General features: G+C 67.0%; 2 protein-coding genes across 5 annotated transcripts in view; both read right to left on the bottom strand.

Moving 5' to 3' along the window:
* Positions 1-326: 326 nt before the first annotated feature.
* ITGA7 (integrin subunit alpha 7) overlaps positions 327-20,764 on the bottom strand; it is a 31,365-nt gene continuing 10,927 nt past the window's right edge. For 3 of the 4 annotated variants that reach the window (XM_085562764.1, XM_085562761.1, XM_085562762.1), the window contains 20 exons: positions 20,153-20,360; positions 19,200-19,393; positions 18,258-18,346; positions 18,051-18,178; positions 17,247-17,342; positions 16,090-16,151; positions 13,862-14,118; positions 12,934-13,116; positions 12,314-12,426; positions 11,248-11,437; positions 9,971-10,051; positions 9,602-9,681; positions 8,434-8,511; positions 8,249-8,351; positions 6,052-6,219; positions 5,241-5,330; positions 4,481-4,591; positions 2,316-2,414; positions 1,333-1,455; positions 327-645 (listed from right to left, as the gene is read on the bottom strand). In XM_085562764.1, the coding sequence (XP_085418890.1) occupies positions 475-645; positions 1,333-1,455; positions 2,316-2,414; positions 4,481-4,591; positions 5,241-5,330; positions 6,052-6,219; positions 8,249-8,351; positions 8,434-8,511; positions 9,602-9,681; positions 9,971-10,051; positions 11,248-11,437; positions 12,314-12,426; positions 12,934-13,116; positions 13,862-14,118; positions 16,090-16,151; positions 17,247-17,342; positions 18,051-18,178; positions 18,258-18,346; positions 19,200-19,393; positions 20,153-20,360 (2,624 nt within the window). In that variant the 3' untranslated portion in view covers positions 327-474. Of the gene's footprint in view, positions 646-1,332; positions 1,456-1,671; positions 1,783-2,315; positions 2,415-4,480; positions 4,592-5,240; positions 5,331-6,051; positions 6,220-8,248; positions 8,352-8,433; positions 8,512-9,601; positions 9,682-9,970; positions 10,052-11,247; positions 11,438-12,313; positions 12,427-12,933; positions 13,117-13,861; positions 14,119-16,089; positions 16,152-17,246; positions 17,343-18,050; positions 18,179-18,257; positions 18,347-19,199; positions 19,394-20,152; positions 20,361-20,764 lie in introns of those variants that run through there. The other variant, XM_085562763.1, reaches the window with a different exon arrangement.
* LOC146764999 (uncharacterized) lies at positions 6,386-8,235 on the bottom strand (the record flags this gene model as incomplete). Its single annotated transcript, XM_085563022.1, has 1 exon — positions 6,386-8,235. A coding segment is annotated over one exon (1,065 nt), but the record flags the coding sequence as incomplete, so codon positions are not given.

Genomic DNA, 20,764 nt, shown 5'->3' with positions numbered 1-20,764 from the left:
TCCATGCCATGTCCGTCTGTCCATGGGTGCTGTGTCCATCCGTCCATTGCGTGTCCATCCGTCTGCGCTGTGTCCGTCTGTCTGTGAATGCCGTGTCCATCCGTCCATCGCATGTCCATCTGTCTGTGTCCATCTGTCCGTGGGTGCCGTGTCTGTCCGTCCATCGTGTGTCAATCCGTCCATCGTGTGTCCATCCGTCTGTCCGTGTCCATCTGTCCGTGGGTGCCGTGTCCATCCGTCTGTCGTGTCCATCTGTCCATGGGAGCTGTGTCCATCTGTCCGTGGCTGCCGTGTCCATCTGTCCATCGTGTGTCCATCCGTCCATCTGTGTCCATCTGTCCATGGAAGCTGTGTCCATCTGTCCGTGGGAGCTGTGTCCATCCATCCGTGGGTGCCGTGTCCGTCCGTCGGTGTCCGTCCGTCCCTCGCGTGTCCGTCCGTCCGTCCGTCGGCGTCCGTCCGTCGCGGCGCCGCTCAGGCCGTTGCGGGCGCGGCGCCGGGGCTCTCGGCGGCTCCGGCCGCCCAGTGCGGCCGCCGGACGGTGCCGGTGCGGCCGTCGCTGGCCTGCGGCCGCTGCTCCCGGGGGATGCGCACGGCGCGGAAGCGCGGCACGGCCGGCGGCGGCGCGCGGTGGAAAAACCCCGCCTGGGGGGAGAGGGGAGAGGGGCAGCGGGCCTGTCGCGACGTGGCAGCGCGGGATATCGCGACGTATCCCGGGATGTATCGCGACGTATCCCGGGATGTATCACGAGTTATCCCGGGATATATCGCGACATATCACAGGATATATCGCGACATATCACAGGATATATCACGAGTTATCCCGGGATATATCGCGAGGTATCCCGGGATATATCACGAGTTATCCCGGGATATATCACGACGTATCCCGGGATATATCGCGACGTATCCCGGGATATATCGTGACGTATCCCGGGATGTATCGCGACGTATCCCGGGATACATCATGACGTATCCCGGGATATATTGCGAGTTATCCCGGGATATATCGCGAGGTATCCCGGGATATATCACGAGTTATCCCGGGATATATCCCGACGTATCCCGGGATATATCCCGACGTATCCCGGGATACATCGTGACGTATCCCGGGATACATCGTGACGTATCCCGGGATATATCACGAGTTATCCCGGGATATATCGCGAGGTATCCCGGGATATATCTCGAGATATCCCGCGATGTATCGCGAGTTATCCCGGGATATATCACGAGTTATCCCGGGATATATCACGAGTTATCCCGGGATATATCGCGAGTTATCCCGGGATATATCCCGACGTATCCCGGGATGTGTCGCGGCGCCCTCACCTTGCGCAGCGCCAGCACCAGCAGCCCCAGCAGCGCCAGCCCCAGCAGCGCCGCCAGCGGCAGAACCCACCAGGGCACGGCGGGCACGGCCACGCCCGGCTCCGCGTGCACCGACAGCGACATCTGCGGGGGCACGGGGTCACGGGGTCACACGGGGTCACAGGGGTCACACGGGGTCACAGGGGGGTCACACAGGGGTCACACGGGGGTCACACGGGGGTCACGGGGTCACAGGGGTCATTGGGACATTGGGGACAGTGGGCACGGCCACGCCCGGCTCCGCGTGCACCGACAGCGACATCTGCGGGGTCACAGGGGTCACGGGGTCACACGGGGGTCACACGGGGTCACACGGGGGTCACACGGGGGTCACGGGGTCACAGGGGTCATTGGGACATTGGGGACAGCGGGCACGGCCACGCCCGGCTCCGCGTGCACCGACAGCGACATCTGCGGGGGCACGGGGGGGTTACGGGGTCACACGGGGTCACAGGGGGGTCACACGGGGTCACACAGGGGTCACGGGGTCACAGGGGTCACACGGGGTCATTGGGGTCATTGGGGTGTCCCCAGGTGTGTCCCCATCTGTCCCCAGGTGTATTTTAGGTGTCCCCAGGTGTCCCAGGTATCCCCAGGTGTATTTTAGGTGTCCCAGGTGTCCCCAGGTGTATTTTAGGTGTCCCCAGGTGTCCCAGGTGTATTTTAGGTGTCCCAGGTGTCCCCAGGTGTCTCAGGTGTATTTTAGGTGTCCCCAGGTGTATTTTAGGTGTCCCCAGGTGTCCCAGGTGTATTTTAGGTGTCCCAGGTGTATTTTAGGTGTCCCAGGTGTCCCAGGTGTCCCCAGGTGTCCCCAGGTGTATTTTAGGTGTCCCATCTGTCCCCAGGTGTCCCCAGGTGTCCTCAGGTGTATTTTAGGTGTCCCAGGTGTCCCCAGGTGTCCCCAGGTGTCTCAGGTGTATTTTAGGTGTCCCAGGTGTCCCCACCTGCGCCACCGGGTCCCTGACGAGGACGTTGCCGTGGGGTGAGGTGACCGAGACCTCGGCGCGCACGATCAGCTCCAGGTGCTGCACGCCCAGGAACTCCTGGGAATTCGGGATTCGGGAATTCGGGATTGGGGATTCGGGAATTTGGGATTGGGGATTCGGGAATTTGGGATTGGGGATTCGGGGTTTGGGATTCGGGATCCGGGAATTTGGGATTGGGGATTCGGGATTCGGGATTCGGGGTTTGGGATTCGGGATTCGGGGTTTGGGATTGGGGATTCGGGATTCGGGATTCGGGGTTTGGGGTTTGGGGTTTGCGATTTGGGATCTGGGAATTCGGGATTCGGGAATTCGGGATTCGGGAATTTGGGATTGGGGATTCGGGGTTCGGGATTCGGGATTTGGGATCTGGGAATTCGGGATTCTGTATTTGGGAATTTGGGAATTCGGGATATGGGAACTCAGGAATTCGGAATTCGTGAATTGGGGATTCGGGAATTCAGGAATTCGGGATTGGGGATTTGGGGTTTGGGATTTTGGGATTCAGGATTTGGGAATTGGGGATTCGGGAATTGGGGATTCGGGAATTCAGGAATTTGGGATTGGGGTTTGGAAATCCGGGATTCGGGAATTTGGGGTTCAGGATTCAGGAATTCGGGATTCAGGAATTTGGGGTTCAGGATTCAGGAACTGGGGGTCCAGGATTCAGGAATTGGGGATCTGGGATATAGGAATTTGGGGTTCGGGATTCAGGAATTTGGGGATCTGGGATTCAGGAATTCGGGGTGCAGGAATTGGGGATCCGGGATTCAGGAATTTAGGGTTCAGGATTCAGGAATTCTGGGTTCGGGATTCAGGAATTGGGGTGCAGGAATTGGGGATCCGGGAATCAGGAATTGGGGATCCGGGATTCAGGAGTTCGGGATACGGGATTCAGGAATTGGGGTGCAGGAATTGGGGATCCGGGAATCAGGAATCGAGGGTCCGGGATTCAGGAATTGGGGTGCAGGAACTGGGGGTGCAGGAACCGGGGGTCCGGGATTCAGGAATTGGGGTGCAGGAATTGGGGGTGCAGGAACTGGGGGTGCAAGAACCGGGGTGCAGGAACCGGGGGTGCAGGAATTGGGGTGCAGGAATTGGGGTGCAGGAACCGGGGGTCCGGGATTCAGGAATTGGGGTGCAGGAATTGGGGGTGCAGGAACCAGGGTGCAGGAGCCGGGGGTCCAGGATTCAGGAACCGGGGGTCCGGGATTCAGGAATTGGGGTGCAGGAATTGGGGTGCAGGAACCGGGGGTGCAGGAATTGGGGTGCAGGAATTGGGGTGCAGGAACCGGGGGTCCGGGATTCAGGAACCGGGATTCAGGAACCGGGGGTCCGGGATTCAGGAACTGGGGGTGCAGGAATTGGGGTGCAGGAGCCGGGCTCTGGGATTCAGGAATTCGGGGTTCGGGATTCAGGAACCGGGGTGCAGGAACCGGGGTGAGGAACCGGGGTGCAGGAGCCGGGGTTCGGGATTCAGGAATTGGGGTGCAGGAGCCGGGCTCCGGGATTCAGGAATTCGGGGTTCGGGATTCAGGAACCGGGGTGCAGGAACCGGGGCTCCGGGATTCAGGAATTCGGGGTTCGGGATTCAGGAATTGGGGTGCAGGAGCCGGGATTCAGGAATTGGGGTGCAGGAGCCGGGCTCCGGGATTCAGGAATTGGGGTGCAGGAATTGGGGTGCAGGAATTGGGGTGCAGGAGCCGGGCTCCGGGATTCAGGAATTCGGGGTTCGGGATTCAGGAATTGGGGTGCAGGAGCCGGGCTCCGGGATTCAGGAATTCGGGGTTCGGGATTCAGGAATTGGGGTGCAGGAGCCGGGGTGAGGAACCGGGGTGCAGGAGCCGGGCTCCGGGATTCAGGAGCCGGGATTCAGGAATTGGGGTGCAGGAGCCGGGCTCCGGGATTCAGGAATTGGGGTGCAGGAGCCGGGCTCCGGGATTCAGGAATTCGGGGTTCGGGATTCAGGAACCGGGGTGCAGGAGCCGGGATTCAGGAATTGGGGTGCAGGAGCCGGGGTGCAGGAATTGGGGTGCAGGAGCCGGGCTCCGGGATTCAGGAATTCGGGGTTCGGGATTCAGGAATTGGGGTGCAGGAGCCGGGCTCCGGGCTCCCTGCGTGCCCACCTCCAGGAAGGTCCCGTTCCAGAGGCGCCCCCGCGCCCGCAGCTCCGAGCGCTCCAGCGACGGCAGCGGGCACCGGAACGGGCGGCAGCGCGCCGTGCCGAGGGCGCAGTCCTGGAACGGGCACCGGGATTGGGGCACCCGGGATTGGGGCACCCCAAAACCGGGACACCCCAAAACCGGGGCACCCCGAAACCGGGACACCCAGGAACCGGGACACCCGGGATTGGGACACCCCGGAACCGGGATACCCCAGAACCGGGACACCCCGGAACCGGGACACCCCAAAACCGGGATACCCCGGAACCGGGACACCCGGGATTGGGGCACCCCGGAACCGGGGCACCCCCAAAACCGGGACACCCCGGAACCGGGATACCCCAGAACCGGGATACCCCAATACCGGGGCACCCCAAAACCGGGACACCCCAGAACCGGGATACCCCAGAACCGGGATACCCCAAAACCGGGGCACCCCAAAACCGGGACACCCCAGAACCCGGACACCCCCAAAACCGGGATACCCCAAAACCGGGACACCCCGAAACCGGGGCACCCCAGAACCGGGACACCCGGGATTGGGACACCCCCCGGAACCGGGGCACCCCGAAACCGGGACACCCGGGATTGGGGACACCCCGAAACTGGGACATCCCCCCAGAACCGGGATACCCCAAAACCGGGACACCCCAGAACTGGGACACCGGGATTTGGGGGACCCCCAACCCCCGAGCAGGGCCCCCCCAAGCCCCCCCAGACTCACCAGGGTCACGTTCCTCCTCCTCCTCCCCGCGGGCACCGCCCAGGGCCGGGCCGGGGGCTCCTGGGGGGGGTCCCCCCGACCGGGCGGCTCCTGGGGGGGCAAGGGTGGGTTTGGGGGGGCGGGAGAGACCCCCGGGTCACCACCGGGCACCTCCTGGGCACCCCTGGGTACCCCCGGGCACCCCTGGATGCTCCTGGACACCACCCCAGGCACCCCTGGACACCTCTGGCCACTTTAGGACACCCCAAGGACACCCCTGAACACCCTTGGGTACCCCTGGACACCCCCGGGCACCCCTGGACACCACCCCAAACATCTCTGGACACCTCTGGACACCCCCAGGCCCCCCCAGGACACCCCAGACCCCCCAGGACACCCCAGACCCCCCCAGACTCCCCCAGATCCCCCCAGGACCCCCCCAGGACCCCCCCAGGACCCCCCATGACCTCCCCAGGACACCTCTGGACACCCCCAGGCCCCCCCAGGACACCCCAGGACCCCCCAGGACCCCCCCAAATCCCCCCCATGACCCCCCCAGACCCCCCCCAGACCCCCCCCAGGACACCCCAGACCCCCCCAGGACACCCCAGGACCCCCCCAGGACACCCCAGACCCCCCCCAGACCCCCCCAGGACCCCCCCCAAATCCCCCCCAGACCCCCCCAGACCCCCCCAGGACCCCCCAGGACCCCCCCAGACCCCCCCAGACCCCCCCAGACCCCCCCAGGACCCCCCAGACCCCCCCCAGACCCCCCCAGACCCCCCCAGACCCCCCCAGGACCCCCCCAGGACCCCCGTCCCCCCGCTCTCACCAGGGCGAGGCGCAGGGGGTTGGCCGGGGGGCTGCAGGGCACGGGGGGGGTGCCCAGCTCCAGGCTCAGGGGGTACAGGAGCCACTTCCCGCTGGGCAGCTCCAGCGGCCACTGCACGGTCAGCGCGGCCGAGCCGGGGGTCTTCAGCAGCGGCCCCCGCTGCGAGACCTGGGGTGCGGCCGGGACCCCAAAATCACCCCAAAACCAAAGTTAACCCTGGCCCCCGCTGCGCCACCTGGGGCGCGGCCGGGACCCCAAAATCACCCCAAAACTAAAATTAAACCCGGCCCCCGCTGCGAGACCTGGGGCGCGGCCGGGACCCCAAAATCACCCCAAAACCAAAGTTAACCCTGGGCCCAAAAATGAGCCCAACCCCAAAACCAGCCCGGCCCCCGCTGCGAGACCTGGGGCACGGCCGGGACCCCCAAAATCACCCCAAAACCAAAGTTAACCCTGGGCCCAAAAATGATCCCAACCCCAAAACCAGCCCGGCCCCCGCTGCGAGACCTGGGGCATGGCCGGGACCCCCAAAATCACCCCAAAACTAAAATTAACCCTGGGCCCAAAAATGATCCCAACCCCAAAACCAGCCCGGCCCCCGCTGCGAGACCTGGGGCACGGCCGGGACCCCCCAAAATCACCCCAAAACTAAAATTAACCCTGGGCCCAAAAATGAGCCCAAAACCAAAACCAGCCCGGCCCCCGCTGTGAGACCTGGGGCACGGCCGGGACCCCCCAAAATCACCCCAAAACTAAAATTAACCCTGGCCCTCGCTGCGAGACCTGGGGCACGGCCGGGACCCCCCAAAATCACCCCAAAACTAAAATTAACCCTGGCCCTCGCTGCGAGACCTGGGGCACGGCCGGGACCCCCGAAAATCACCCCAAAACTAAAATTAACCCCGGCCCCCACTGCGCCACCTGGGGCACGGCCGGGACCCCAAAATCACCCCAAAACCAAAATTAACCCCGGCCCCAAAAATGAGCCCAAAACCAAAACCAGCCCGGCCCCCGCTGCGCCACCTGGGGCACGGCCGGGACCCCCAAAAATCACCCCAAAACTAAAATTAACCCCGGCCCCCGCTGTGAGACCTGGGGCACGGCCGGGACCCCCCGAAATCACCCCAAAACTAAAATTAAACCCGGCCCCCGCTGCGAGACCTGGGGCACGGCCGGGACCCCCAAAATCACCCCAAAACCAAAATTAACCCTGGGCCCAAAAATGAGCCCAAAACCAAAATTAACCCTGGGCCCAAAAATGAGCCCAAAACCAAAATTAACCCCGGCCCCAAAAATGATCCGAACCCCAAAACCAGCCCGGCCCCCGCTGCGAGACCTGGGACATGGCCGGGACCCCCAAAAATAATCCCGGCCCCAAAAATAACCCCAGCCCAAAACCAAAAATAATCCCGGCCCCAAAACCAGCCCCGACCCCAAAATCCGCCCCTGGATGGAACCCCCACCCCATTTTAGTTTTGGGGACCCAAGGAGGGGGTCTCTGTTTCGGGGTCTCTGTTTTGGAGGTCTGTAATTGCAGGGTGTGTAATTTTGGGGGTCTCTGGTTTTGGGGTCTGTAATTTGGGGCTCTGTAATTTGGGGGTCTCTGGTTTTGGGGGTCAATGTTTTTGGGGTCTGTAATTTCAGGGTCTGTAATTTTTGGGGTCTCTGTTTTTGGGGTCTGTAGTTTCGGGCTCTGTAATTTCGGGCCCTGTAATTTGGGGGTCTCTGTTTTTGGGGGTCTCTGTTTTTGGGGGTCTCTGTTTTTTGGGCTCTGTAATTTCGGGCTCTGTAATTTGGGGGTCTGTAATTTGGGGGTCTCTGTTTTTTGGGGTCTGTAATTTCAGGCTCTGTAATTTGGGGGTCTCTGGTTTTGGGGGTCTCTGTTTTTGGGGGTCCCTGGTTTTGGGCTCTGTAATTTCGGGCTCTGTAATTTCGGGCTCTGTAATTTGGGGGGTCTCTGTTTTTTGGGCTCTGTAATTTGGGGGTCTCTGGTTTTGGGGGTCTCTGTTTTTTGGGCTCTGTAATTTCGGGCTCTGTAATTTGGGGGGTCTCTGTTTTCAGGCTCTGTAATTTGGGGCTCTGTAATTTGGGGCTCTGTAATTTGGGGGGTCTCTGTTTTTTGGGCTCTGTAATTTGGGGCTCTGTAATTTGGGGGGGTCTCTGGTTTTGGGGGTCTCTGTTTTTGGGGGTCTCTCACCGTGACCTCGAAGCTGACGGCGCTCCCCACCTGGCTCTCCCTCTTCACCGCGCTCTCCCCCACCACCTGCCCCCCAAAAAACACCCGGGGGGGCACGGCCACGCTGCGGGGAGAGCCCAGCCGTGAGGGGGGGTCCCCGACCCCCAAACCGCCCCCCGGCACCCCGAAACCCCCTCCCCACTCACCCCATCACGGCCAGGGGCAGCTCGATGACCACGCGGACGCGGGCGACCACCGGCTCCAGCCCCGGCTGCTCGCTGGTGCTGGGGGGGAATTGGGGTCGGGGGGCGAGGTGAGACCCCCCAAAAAAACCCCCAAGGCAGTGCGGGGGGGGTTGAACCCCAAATTGCAGCCCCCCGACCCTAAATGTTGGGGGGATGGAGTCTAAAACTGCCTGGGTGTTGTTAAATCCTCCAGGGTCTGGTCCCCAGGGTCTGGGGGGTCTGACCCCCAAATTCCCCAGGGTTTCACCCCAAACACGGGGGGTCTGACCCCAAATCCGGGGGCTCTGACCCCAAATCCCGGCGGTATCATCCCCCAATCCCGGGGGTCCCATCCCCAGCCCGGGGGTCAATCCCCAATCCCGGGGGTCCCATCCCCAGCCCGGGGGTCCCATCCCCACCCTGGGGGTCAATCCCCACCCGGGGGTCCCATCCCCAATCCCGGGGGTCCCATCCCCACCCGGGGGTCCCATCCCCACCCGGGGGTCAATCCCCAATCCCGGGGGTCCCATCCCCAATCCCGGGGGTCCCATCCCCACCCCGGGGGTCCCATCCCCAATCCCGGGGGTCCCATCCCCACCCGGGGGTCCCATCCCCACCCCGGGGGTCCCATCCCCACCCGGGGGTCCCATCCCCACCCGGGGGTCAATCCCCAATCCCGGGGGTCCCATCCCCAATCCCGGGGGTCCCATCCCCACCCCGGGGGTCCCATCCCCAATCCCGGGGGTCCCATCCCCACCCGGGGGTCCCATCCCCACCCCGGGGGTCCCATCCCCCAATCCCGGGGGTCCCATCCCCACCCCGGGGGTCCCATCCCCCAATCCCGGGGGTCCCATCCCCACCCCGGGGGTCCCATCCCCACCCGGGGGTCCCATCCCCAATCCCGGGGGTCAATCCCCAATCCCGGGGGTCCCATCCCCACGCGGGGGTCGCAGCCCCCAATCCCGGGGGTCAATCCCCAATCCCGGGGGTCAATCCCCAGCCCGGGGGTCCCATCCCCCAATCCCGGGGGTCAATCCCCAGCCCGGGGGTCCCATCCCCACCCGGGGGTCCCATCCCCCAATCCCGGGGGTCAATCCCCAGCCCGGGGGTCCCATCCCCACGCGGGGGTCGCAGCCCCCCGCCCGCTCACGTGGACAGCTCCAGCCGCACCGCCAGCTCCGTGGTGTGGATGGAGATGCCCGAGGTGCTGAGGATGAGGAAGAAGCGCACCTGGGGGGCACAGGGGGCGTTGGGGGGGTCGGGGGATGTTGGGCGCTGGGGGGGGGTCGGGGGTCTCTGGGGGGGGGTCGGGGGTGTTGGGGTTTGAGGTGGGGGGTGTTGGGGAAAGGTCTGGGGGTGTTGGGGAGGGGTCGGGGGGATTGGGGAGGAGTCGGGGGGCGTTGGGGGGTCAGGGGTGTTGGGGGGGTCGGGGGGTGTTGGGGAGGGGTCGGGGGTCTCTGGGGGGGGTCGGGGGTCTCTGGGGGGGGTCGGGGGTCGTTGGGGAGGGGGCTGCGCCCACCTGGGCCCCCCGTTTGAGGGGGTTCCCCAGCTCGCACTCCACCCTGGAGCCGTTCTGGTTGGCCAAGCACAGAACCTTGTCCTGGGGGGGGACAGGGCTGAGACCTGTCCGTCTGTCCGTCTGTCCCCCTGTCCGTCTGTCCCCCTGTCCGTCTGTCCCCCTGTCCCCCTGTTCCTCTGTCCGTCTGTCCGTCTGTCCCCCTGTCCCTCTGTCCGTCTGTCCGTCTGTCCCCCTGTCCGTCTGTCCCGCTGTCCGTCTGTCCGTCTGTCCCTCTGTCCCTCTGTCCGTCTGTCCGTCTGTCCCCCTGTCTGTCTGTCCCCCTGTCCGTCTGTCCCTCTGTCCCTCTGTCCGTCTGTCCCCCTGTCCCTCTGTCCGTCTGTCCGTCTGTCCCCCTGTCTGTCTGTCCCCCTGTCCGTCTGTCCCCCTGTCCGTCTGTCCCCCTGTCTGTCTGTCCGTCTGTCTCTCTGTCCGTCTGTCCCTCTGTCCCTCTGTCCGTCTGTCCCCCTGTTCCTCTGTCCGTCTGTCCCTCTGTCCCCCTGTCCGTCTGTCCCCCTGTCCTTCTGTCCGTCTGTCCCCCTGTCTGTCTGTCCGTCTGTCCCCCTGTCCGTCTGTCCGTCTGTCCCCCTGTCTGTCTGTCCGTCTGTCTCTCTGTCTCTCTGTCCGTCTGTCCCTCTGTCCCCCTGTCCGTCTGTCCCCCTGTCCTTCTGTCCGTCTGTCCGTCTGTCCCTCTGTCCGTCTGTCCCTCTGTCCCCCTGTCCGTCTGTCCCCCTGTCCCCCTGTCCGTCTGTCCCCCTGTCCCTCTGTCCGTCTGTCCCTCTGTCCCTCTGTCCGTCTGTCCCCCTGTCCCTCTGTCCGTCTGTCCCTCTGTCCCTCTGTCCCTCTGTCCCGCTGTCCCCGCTGTCCCGTGCCCAGCCGTGCCCGTCCCGTGCCCGTCCCCACTGTCCCGTGCCCGTCCCGTGCCCAGCCGTGCCCAGCCGTGCCCACCCCGTGCCCGTCTCCGCTGTCCCGTGCCCAGCCGTGCCCATCCCTGCCCATCCCGTGCCCGGCCGTGCCCACCCCGTGCCCGTCCCCACTGTCCCGTGCCCGTCCCGTGCCCGTCCCGTGCCCCGCCGTGCCCACCCCGTGCCCACCCCGTGCCCATCCCGTGCCCGGCCGTGCCCACCCCGTGCCCGTCCCCACTGTCCCGTGCCCATCCCGTGCCCGGCCGTGCCCACCCCGTGCCCGTCCCCACTGTCCCGTGCCCGTCCCGTGCCCGTCCCGTGCCCAGCCGTGCCCACCCCGTGCCCGTCGCTGCGCAGGGCGGCGTAGGGCAGCTCCGGGGGGAAGGCGGCGGCCAGCAGCGCCTGGTGGGCATCGTCCCCGTCCCGCTGCGGCTCCGCGGGCACCGAGGGCTCGTTGGTCACCAGCACCTCCAGCGCCACGTCCTTCTGCTCGCTGACGGCGAAGATGGCAGTGCCAGCCTCGTCCCTGCGGGCACAGCCACCGTGGGGACACCGCGGGCGCCCAGCGAGAGGTGGCAGTGCCACCCTCACCCCTGTCACTGCCTTGGGGACATCCCTGGGCACTCGGAGAGGTGGCAGTGCCACCCTCACCCCTGTCACTGCCCTGGGGACATCTCCAGGTCCCTCACACAGAGGTGGCAGTGCCACCCTCACCCCTGGGACTCCCTTGGGGACACCCGTGTCCCTCCCGGCGCGGTGGCAGTGCCACCCTCACCCCTGGGACTGCCCTGGGGACATCCCCGGACACCCAGGGAGAGGTGGCAGTGCCACCCTCACCCCTGGAACTGCCCTGGGGACATCTCCAGGTCCCTCACACAGAGGTGGCAGTGCCACCCTCACCCCTGGGACTGCCCTGGGGACATCCCCAGGTCCCTCACAGAGAGGTGGCAGTGCCACCCTCACCCCTGTCACTGCCCTGGGGACACCCGTGTCCCTCCCGGCACGGTGGCAGTGCCACCCTCACCCTGTCACTCATTTGGGGACACCCGTGTCCCTCACAGAGAGGTGGCAGTGCCACCCTCACCCCTGTCACTGCCCTGGGGACACCCCGGTCCCTCCCGGCGCGGTGGCAGTGCCACCCCTCTCACTCCCATGGGGACACCCCTGTCCCTCACAGAGAGGTGGCAGTGCCACCCTCCCCCTGTCACTCATTTGGGGACACCCCTGTCCCTCACAGAGAGGTGGCAGTGCCACCCTCCCCCTGTCACTCATTTGGGGACACCCCTGTCCCTCACAGAGAGGTGGCAGTGCCACCCTCACCCTGTCACTCATTTGGGGACAGCCCGGTCCCTCCCGGCGCGGTGGCAGTGCCACCCCGGCCCGGGTGCCGCTGTCCCCTCACCTGGGCAGGGGCACGAAGTCGCTGTCGCCCAGGCGGGCGCAGAAGCGCGGCCGCAGCTCCAGGTGGCTCTGGCAGATTTTGTCATCGCCGCAGCCCTGGCGCAGGAAATGCACCTGGGACAGCGAGGGGACAGTGGGGACACCGAGGGGACACCGAGGGGACACCGGGGGGACAGTGGGGACAGCGAGGGGACATTGAGGGGACAGTGGGGACAGCAAGGGGACATTGAGGGGACAGTGGGGGGACACTGAGGGGACATTGAGGACACCGAGGAGACATTGGGGACACCGAGGGGACAGTGGGGGAACATCGGGGGGACACCGAGGGGACATTGGGGACACCGAGGGGACATTGAGGGGACAGTGGGGACAGCGAGGGGACATTGGGGACACCGAGGGGACAGTGGGGGAACATCGGGGGGACACCGAGGGGACAGTGGGGACACCGAGGGGACATTGGGGACACCAAGGGGACATTGGGGGGACAGTGGGGACACCGAGGGGACCGAGGGGACACTGAGGGGACACAGGGGGGTGACACAGGTACCCCAGGTGACACAAGTGGCACAAGGGTGGCACAGGGGGTGACACGGGTGGCACAGGGGGTGACACGGTGCCCACCTCGGTGTGCAGCGAGCTGGGCTGGTGCGGGCTGAGCACGGGGGGCAGCGGGGGCAGCGCCGCGCCCCCCGCCCCCCGCGCCCCCCGGTGCCCGTCCCGGTCCCGGTGCCCGTCCCGGTGCCCCCCGGCGATGGCGAAGGCCAGGCTGACCCCCACGGGCCGCAGCTTGTCCCGGATCTCGTCCTGAGCCGGAGGAGGAGGAGGAGGGCGGGAGGAAGGTCAGGGCGGCGCTGGCACAACTTGGGGGGACGGGGAGGAAGGCGAGGAGGAGGAGGAGGAGGAGATGGGGATGGGGGACGGGGATTGGGGTGAGGAGGGTGAGGATGAGGAAGGTGAGGAAGAGGAAGATGAGGATGAGGAAGGTGAGGAGGAGGAAGATGAGGCTGAGAAGATGAGGCTGAGGAAGGTGAGGAGGAGGAAGATGAGGATGAGGAAGATGAGGATAAGGAAGGTGAGGATGAGGAGGCTGAGGCTGAGGAAGGTGAGGATGAGGAGGCTGAGGGTGAGGAAGGTGAGGAGGAGGAAGATGAGGCTGAGGAGGCTGAGGAAGGTGAGGAGGAGGAAGATGAGGATAAGGAAGGTGAGGCTGAGGAAGGTGAGGAGGAGGAAGATGAGGAGGAGGAAGATGAGGATAAGGAAAGTGAGGATGAGGAGGCCGAGGAAGGTGAGGAGGAGGAAGATGAGGCTGAGGAAGATGAGGCTGAGGAAGGTGAGGAGGAGGAAGATGAGGCTGAGGAAGATGAGGCTGAGGAAGGTGAGGAGGAAGATGAGGATAAGGAAAGTGAGGATGAGGAGGCCGAGGAAGATGAGGCTGAGGAAGATGAGGCTGAGGAAGGTGAGGAGGAAGATGAGGCTGAGGAAGATGAGGCTGAGGAAGGTGAGGAGGAGGAAGATGAGGAGCCCGGGGGGGCGAGGCCGAAGCACGCACGTGCAGGCGGAAGGTGGCGGGCACGCAGCGCCGCTCGCGCTGCCGCGGCAGCTCCACGCTCCCCGAGATGCGGGACCCGAGATCCGCGGTGCGGGACCCGGGCTCCGCGGTGCGGGGCTCGGGGGTCCCGGGGGTCTCGGGGGTCTCGGGGGTCTCGGGGGTCTCGGGGGTCTCGGGCCCCCACGCCACGAAGGAGCCCCGGGGCACCAGGCCCCGCCGCCGCCGCTCCCCGTCCGCCTCCAGCTCGTAGCGCAGCTCTGCGGGCACCGGCGGCGTCACCGGCACCGGGAACCGGACCGGGGAGGGGCCAGGGGTGGGGGGCGCAGGGATTGGGGGGCGCAGGGATTGGGGGGCGCAGGGATTGGGGTACCCAGAGATGGGGGGCGCAGGATTGGGGTACCCAGGGGTGGGGGGCTCAGGGATTGGGGGTACCCAGAGATGGGGGGCGCAGGGATTGGGGGGCGCAGGGATTGGGGGGCGCAGGGGTGGGGGGCGCAGGGATTGGGGGGCGCAGGGATTGGGGTACCCAGGGATTGGGGTACCCAGAGATGGGGGGCGCAGGGATTGGGGGGCGCAGGATTGGGGTACCCAGGGATTGGGGTACCCAGAGATGGGGGGCGCAGGGATTGGGGGGCGCAGGGATTGGGGTACCCAGGGATTGGGGGGCGCAGGGATTGGGGGTACCCAGGGATGGGGGGGAGCAGGGATTGGGGGTACCCAGGGATGGGGGGGAGCAGGGATTGGGGTACCCAGGGATTGGGGTACCCAGAGATGGGGGGCGCAGGGATTGGGGGGCGCAGGGATTGGGGTACCCAGAGATGGGGGGCGCAGGGATTGGGGGGCGCAGGGATTGGGGTACCCAGGGATTGGGGGGCGCAGGGATTGGGGGTACCCAGGGATGGGGGGCGCAGGGATTGGGGTACCCAGGGATGGGGGGGAGCAGGGATTGGGGTACCCAGGGATTGGGGGGCGCAGGGATGGGGTACCCAGGGATGGGGGGCGCAGGGATTGGGGGGCGCAGGATTGGGGTACCCAGGGATTGGGGTACCCAGAGATGGGGGGCGCAGGGATTGGGGTACCCAGGGGTGGGGGCGCAGGGATTGGGGGGCGCAGGGATTGGGGTACCCAGGGATTGGGGGGCGCAGGGATTGGGGGTACCCAGGGATGGGGGGCGCAGGGATTGGGGTACCCAGGGATGGGGGGGAGCAGGGATTGGGGTACCCAGGGATTGGGGGGCGCAGGGATGGGGTACCCAGGGATGGGGGGCGCAGGGATTGGGGGTACCCAGGGATGGGGGGCGCAGGGATTGGGGGTACCCAGGGATGGGGGGGAGCAGGGATTGGGGGTACCCAGGGATGGGGGGCGCAGGGATTGGGGGTACCCAGGGATGGGGGGGAGCAGGGATTGGGGTACCCAGGGATTGGGGGGCGCAGGGATGGGGTACCCAGGGATGGGGGGCGCAGGGATTGGGGGGCTCTGAAGAATGGGGGATACCCAGAGATGGGGGGCGCAGGGATTGGGGTACCCAGGGATTGGGGGTACCCAGGGGTGGGGGGCGCAGGGATTGGGGGCGCAGGATTGGGGTACCCAGGGATTGGGGTACCCAGGGATTGGGGGCGCAGGGATTGGGGTACCCAGGGGTGGGGGCGCAGGGATTGGGGGGCGCAGGATTGGGGTACCCAGGGATTGGGGGCGCAGGGATTGGGGGTACCCAGGGGTGGGGGGGGCTCTGAAGGATTGGGGAGTCCCCAGGGATTGGGGGGATCCCAGGAATTGGGCGGCTCTGAGGGATTGGGGGTCCTGGGGGATTGGGGGGGCTCTGAAGGATTGGGGGGTCCCCAGGAATTGGGGGACTGGGGGATGCTCAGGGGTTGGGGGGACTCCAAGGGATTGGGGGGTCCCCGGAGCTTGGGGGGGTCTGAGGAACTGGGGGATCCCCAGGAATGGGGGGGATTGCCGGGTTTGGGGTGTCCCAAGAACGGGGGGGATGCCCAGGAACGGGAGGGACCCCCGGGTTTGGGGGTCCCCCCGGGTTTTGGGGTCCCAGGAGTTGGGGGGTTCCCAGGAATGGGGTGACCCCGGGGTTTTGGGGTCCCCCAGGGATTTGGGGTCCCAGGAATGGGGGGATGCCCAGGAACCGGGGGGGATCCCCGGGGTTTGGGGTCCCCCCGGGGTTTGGGGTCCCCTCGGGGTTTTGGGGTCCCCCCGGGGTTTGGGGTCCCACTCACCGAGCGGGGCGCTGTCGCCGCCCGGGCTCGCCGTGAAGCTGAAACACGCGCGAACCTCCACGCTGGGGGGGGGCGAGGGTCACCGGGGGTCCCACAGACCCCCGCAGGGACGGGGACACGGGTGGGGACACGGGGGGACACGGGGGGACACGGGGGGGACACGGGGGGACACGGGGGGGACACGGGGGGACACGGGGGGACACGGGTGGGGACACGGGGGGGACACGGGGGGACACGGGGAGTGGGAGTGGGACACGGGGGGACACGGGGGGGACACGGGGGGACACGGGGGGATACGGGGGGATACGGGGGGGACACGGGGGGACACGGGGGGATACGGGGGGACACGGGGGGACACGGGGGGATACGGGGGGACACGGGTGGGGACACGGGGGGACACGGGGGGGACACGGGGGGACACGGGGAGTGGGAGTGGGACACGGGTGGGGACACGGGGGGGACACGGGGGGACACGGAGGACACGGGGGGACACGGGGAGTGGGAGTGGGACACGGGTGGGGACACGGGGGGGACACGGGGGGACACGGGGGGGACACGGGTGGGGACACGGGTGGGGACACGGGGGGGACACGGGGGGACACGGGGGACACGGGGGGGACACGGGTGGGGACACGGGGGGGACACGGGGGGACACGGGGGACACGGGGGGACACGGGGGGGACACGGGGGGACACGGGGGGGACACGGGGGGGACACGGGGGGACACGGGGGGGACACGGGGATGACACGGGTGGGGACACGGGGGGACACGGGGGGGACACGGGGGGACACGGAGGACACGGGGGGACACGGGGATGACACGGGTGGGGACACGGGGGGACACGGGGGGGACACGGGGGGACACGGAGGACACGGGGGGACACGGAGGTCACGGGGGGACACGGAGGACACGGGGAGTGGGAGTGGGACACGGGTGGGGACACGGGGGGGACACGGGAGGACACGGGGGGACACGGCGGGGACACGGGGGGGACACGGGGGGACACGGAGGACACGGGGAGTGGGAGTGGGACACGGGTGGGGACACGGGTTGGGACACGGGGGGACACGGGTGGGGGGACACGAAGGGACACGGGGGGGACACAAAAGGACACGGGGGGTGTGACACGCGTGGGGACACGCGTGGGGACACCCACCAGACGCCGCGGCCGTCGCGGCAGTTGCTCTGCTCCAGGTCGATGTGCGGCGGCCGCAGGGACACGTCCCGGGACACGCGCACCACCGGCCGCGCCCTGCGGGGGATTTGGGGGTCCCGGGGGGAGCCCCCCACTCCTGAGCACTTCAGGGATTTGGGGGTCCGCAGGGATTTGGGGGGTCGCTCCGGGGATTTGGGATTCTCGGGAATTGGGGGATCCTGGGGGTCCCAGAAATGGGGATTTGGGATTGTCGGGAATTGGGGGATTCTGGGGGTCCCAGGGCTGGGGGTTTGGGATTGTCGGGAATTGGGGGTTCGGGGGTCCCAGAAATGGGGGGGACACTCGGGGGATTTGGGATTCTCGGGAATTGGGGGATTCTGGGGGTCCCTGCTCCGGGGGTTTGGGGTTGTCGGGAATTGGGGGTTCGGGTGTCCCAGGGCTGGGGGTCCCCGCTCGGAAGATTTGGGATTGTTGGGAATTGGGGAATTGGGGGTCCCTGCTCCGGGGGTTTGGGATTGTCAGGAATTGTGGGGTTTGGGGGTCCCAGGTCCGGGGGTTTGGGATTGTCGGGAACTGGGGGTTCGGGGGTCCCCGATTTGGGGATTTGGGATTGTCGGGAACTGGGGGGTTCCGGTGGTCCCAAGGCTGGGGGTTTGGGGTTGTTGGGAATTGGGGGTTCGGGGGTCCCAGGACTGGGGATTTGGGGTTGTCGGGAATTGGGGGGTTCCGGTGGTCCCAGGACTGGGGATTTGGGGTTGTCGGGAATTGGGGGTTCGGGGGTCCCGGGGGGGGCGGGGGTCTCACCTGTAGAGCACCACGGTGTCCGACAGGGACCCCACCAGCAGGTCGGGGTGCAGGTTCCCATCCACGTCCAGCCCCCCCGAGAGCGAGTAGCCAAAAGCCGAGACCCCCACGGCCTCCCCGTCCAGCACCTGGGCCGGGGGCGGCTCTGGGTCAGCCGGGACCCCCCCGGGACCCCCCGGACCCCCGGGACCCCCCGGGACCCCTCACCTGCGCCGGGCGGGTGACGATGCCCAGGGCGCTGCCGTGGTAAATGAAAACTTTGCCCGCGCCGTCAAAAGGAGCCCCCACGGCCAAGTCTGGGGGGAAAAGGGGGATTTGGGGGGATTTGGGGGGATTTGGGGGGATTTGGGGGGGATTTGGGGGGATTTGGGGGGATTTGGGGGGGATTTGGGGGTATTTGGGGGTATTTGGGGGGATCTGGGGAGATTTTGGTGGATTTGGGGGAGATTTGGGAGGGATTTTTGGGGGATTTGGGGAGATTTTTGGAGATTTTGGGGGGGATTTGGTAGGGATTTGGGGGGATCTGGGAGGGATTTTTGGTGGATTTGGGGAGATTTTTGGAGATTTTGGGGGGGATTTGGGGAGATCTGGGGGGATTTGGGGGGCCAGACCCCTCCTCAAGGACCCCTTTGGGGTGCAGCCCCTGACCCTCGAAGCCGTCATGGGTTTGGTCCATCCCCAGACCCCAAATCACCCCAAAACCCCCCGAAATCCCCCCGAAACCTCCCCAAACCCCCAAAACCCCCCAAAATTCCCCCGAACTCCCCTCAAACCCCCCGAAACCCCCAAGAACCCCCTCCCCGAAGTCACTCACCCTCAAACCCATCGCGGTTTTGGTCCATCCCCAGACCCCAAATCACCCCAAAACCCCCCTGAAATCCCCCCGAACTCCCCCAAACCCCCCGAGCTCCCCCCAAAGCCCCCCAAAACCCCCCTTAAATTCCCCCGAACCCCCCGAACTCCCCGAAACCCCCCCAGGACCCCCTCCCGGAGCCCCCTGACCTTCGAAGCCGTCCCGGTCCAGGTCCATCCCCAGACCCCAAATCACCCCAAAACCCCCCAAAACCCCCCGAACCCCCCTGAAATCCCCCCGAACTCCCCCCCAAACCCCCCGAAACCCCCCCGAACCCCCTCCCGGAGCCCCCTGACCCTCGAAGCCGTCCCGGTCCAGGTCCCCGGCGGAGCAGAGCGCGGTGCCGAAGGCGGAGCCCCGGGAGCCGCTGAGGCGCACGGGGGTCGCGCCGCCCCAAAGCCCCCCCGGGTTCAGGTACACGTACACCGCCCCCCCGACCTCCTCCTGCCGCTCGAAAAAGTGGGGGGCCCCCACGGCCAGGTCCGTCCAGCTGCGGGGGGACGCGGAGATGTCACCCCCAAACACCGGCGGGGGTGGGTCCGCCCGGCCGCGGGGTGGGGAGGGGGTTTGGGGGGTGGGGAGGGGGTTTTGGGGGGGGTTCAGGGATGGGGAGGGGGTTTGGGGGGGTTCGAGGAGTGGGGAGGGGGTTTTGGGGGGGTTCAGGGGTGGGGAGGGGGTTTGGGGGGTTTAAGGAGTGGGGAGGGGGTTTTGGGGGGTTCAGGGGTGGGGAGGGGGTTTGGGGGGAGGGGAGGGGTTTGGGGGGTTCAGAGAGTGGGGAGGGGGTTTTGGGGGGGGTTCAGGGGTGGGGAGGGGGTTCGAGGGATGGGGAGGGGGTTTGGGGGGGTTCGAGGGATGGGGAGGGGGTTTGGGGGGGTTCAGGGGGTGGGGAGGGGGTTTTAGGGGGGTCAGGGTGGGGAGGGGGCACGTGCCACAGGGTCAGCGCTGCTGGTGCCCCCCGTTCCCCCCTCACCCCCCATTCCCCCCGTTCCCCCCGTTCCCCCGGTGGCCAGTGCCCGGTGCCCGGTGCCCGGTGCCCGTTGCCCCCATTCCCCCCGTTCCCCCCGTTCCCCCGGTGCCCGGTGCCCGTTCCCCCGGTGCCCGGTGCCCGGTGCCCGGTGCCCATTCCCCCCATTCCCCCCATTCCCCCCGTTCCCCGGTGCCCGGTGCCCGGTGCCCGGTGCCCGGTGCCCGCTGCCCCCATTCCCCCCGTTCCCCCCGTTCCCCGGTGCCCGGTGCCCGGTGCCCGCACCCGTCGCTGTTGAGGTCCAGCAGCGCCAGCGCGTGTCCGAAGGCGGAGCTGAGCTGGTGCCCGGGCAGCAGCGCCTCTGCCCGCAGCAGGTTGGCACCGTCCCGCCGCAGGATCGCCACGGCGCCCGTGTGGTTGGCACGGGGCGCGCCCGTGACGAAGCTGAGCTGCTGCCGCCGCGTCAGGCCCGGCCCCGAGTCCACCGAGAACCCTGCGGGGCACCGGAGCACACCGGTCACCGCCGGGACCACCGGACAGGGCGGTCACCCCGGTCCCCGGGATCACCGAGAACCCTGCGGGGCACCGGGACAGGGCGGTCACTACCGGGACCACCGGACAGGGCGGTCACCCCGGTCCCGGGACCACCGAGAACCCTGCGGGGCATCGGGGCACACCGGTCACCACCGGGAGCAGCCACGGGGCACCGGGACACACCGGTCACCACCGGGAACCCTGCGGGGCACCGGGACAGGGCGGTCACTACCGGGAGCACCGGGACAGAGTGGTCACCCCGGCCCCGAGTCCACCGAGAGCCCTGCGGGGCACCGGGACACACCGGTCACCACCGCGACCACCGGACAGGGCGGTCACCCCGGTCCCGGGACCACCGAGAAC

Source organism: Lonchura striata, chromosome 29, assembly GCF_050655825.1.
Source record: "Lonchura striata isolate lonStrDom1 chromosome 29, ASM5065582v1, whole genome shotgun sequence".
In the NCBI taxonomy this organism is placed as follows: domain Eukaryota; kingdom Metazoa; phylum Chordata; class Aves; order Passeriformes; family Estrildidae; genus Lonchura; species Lonchura striata.
The sequence above is the reverse complement of the archived record's forward strand: the minus strand, read 5'-3'. Positions and strand labels throughout refer to the sequence as shown.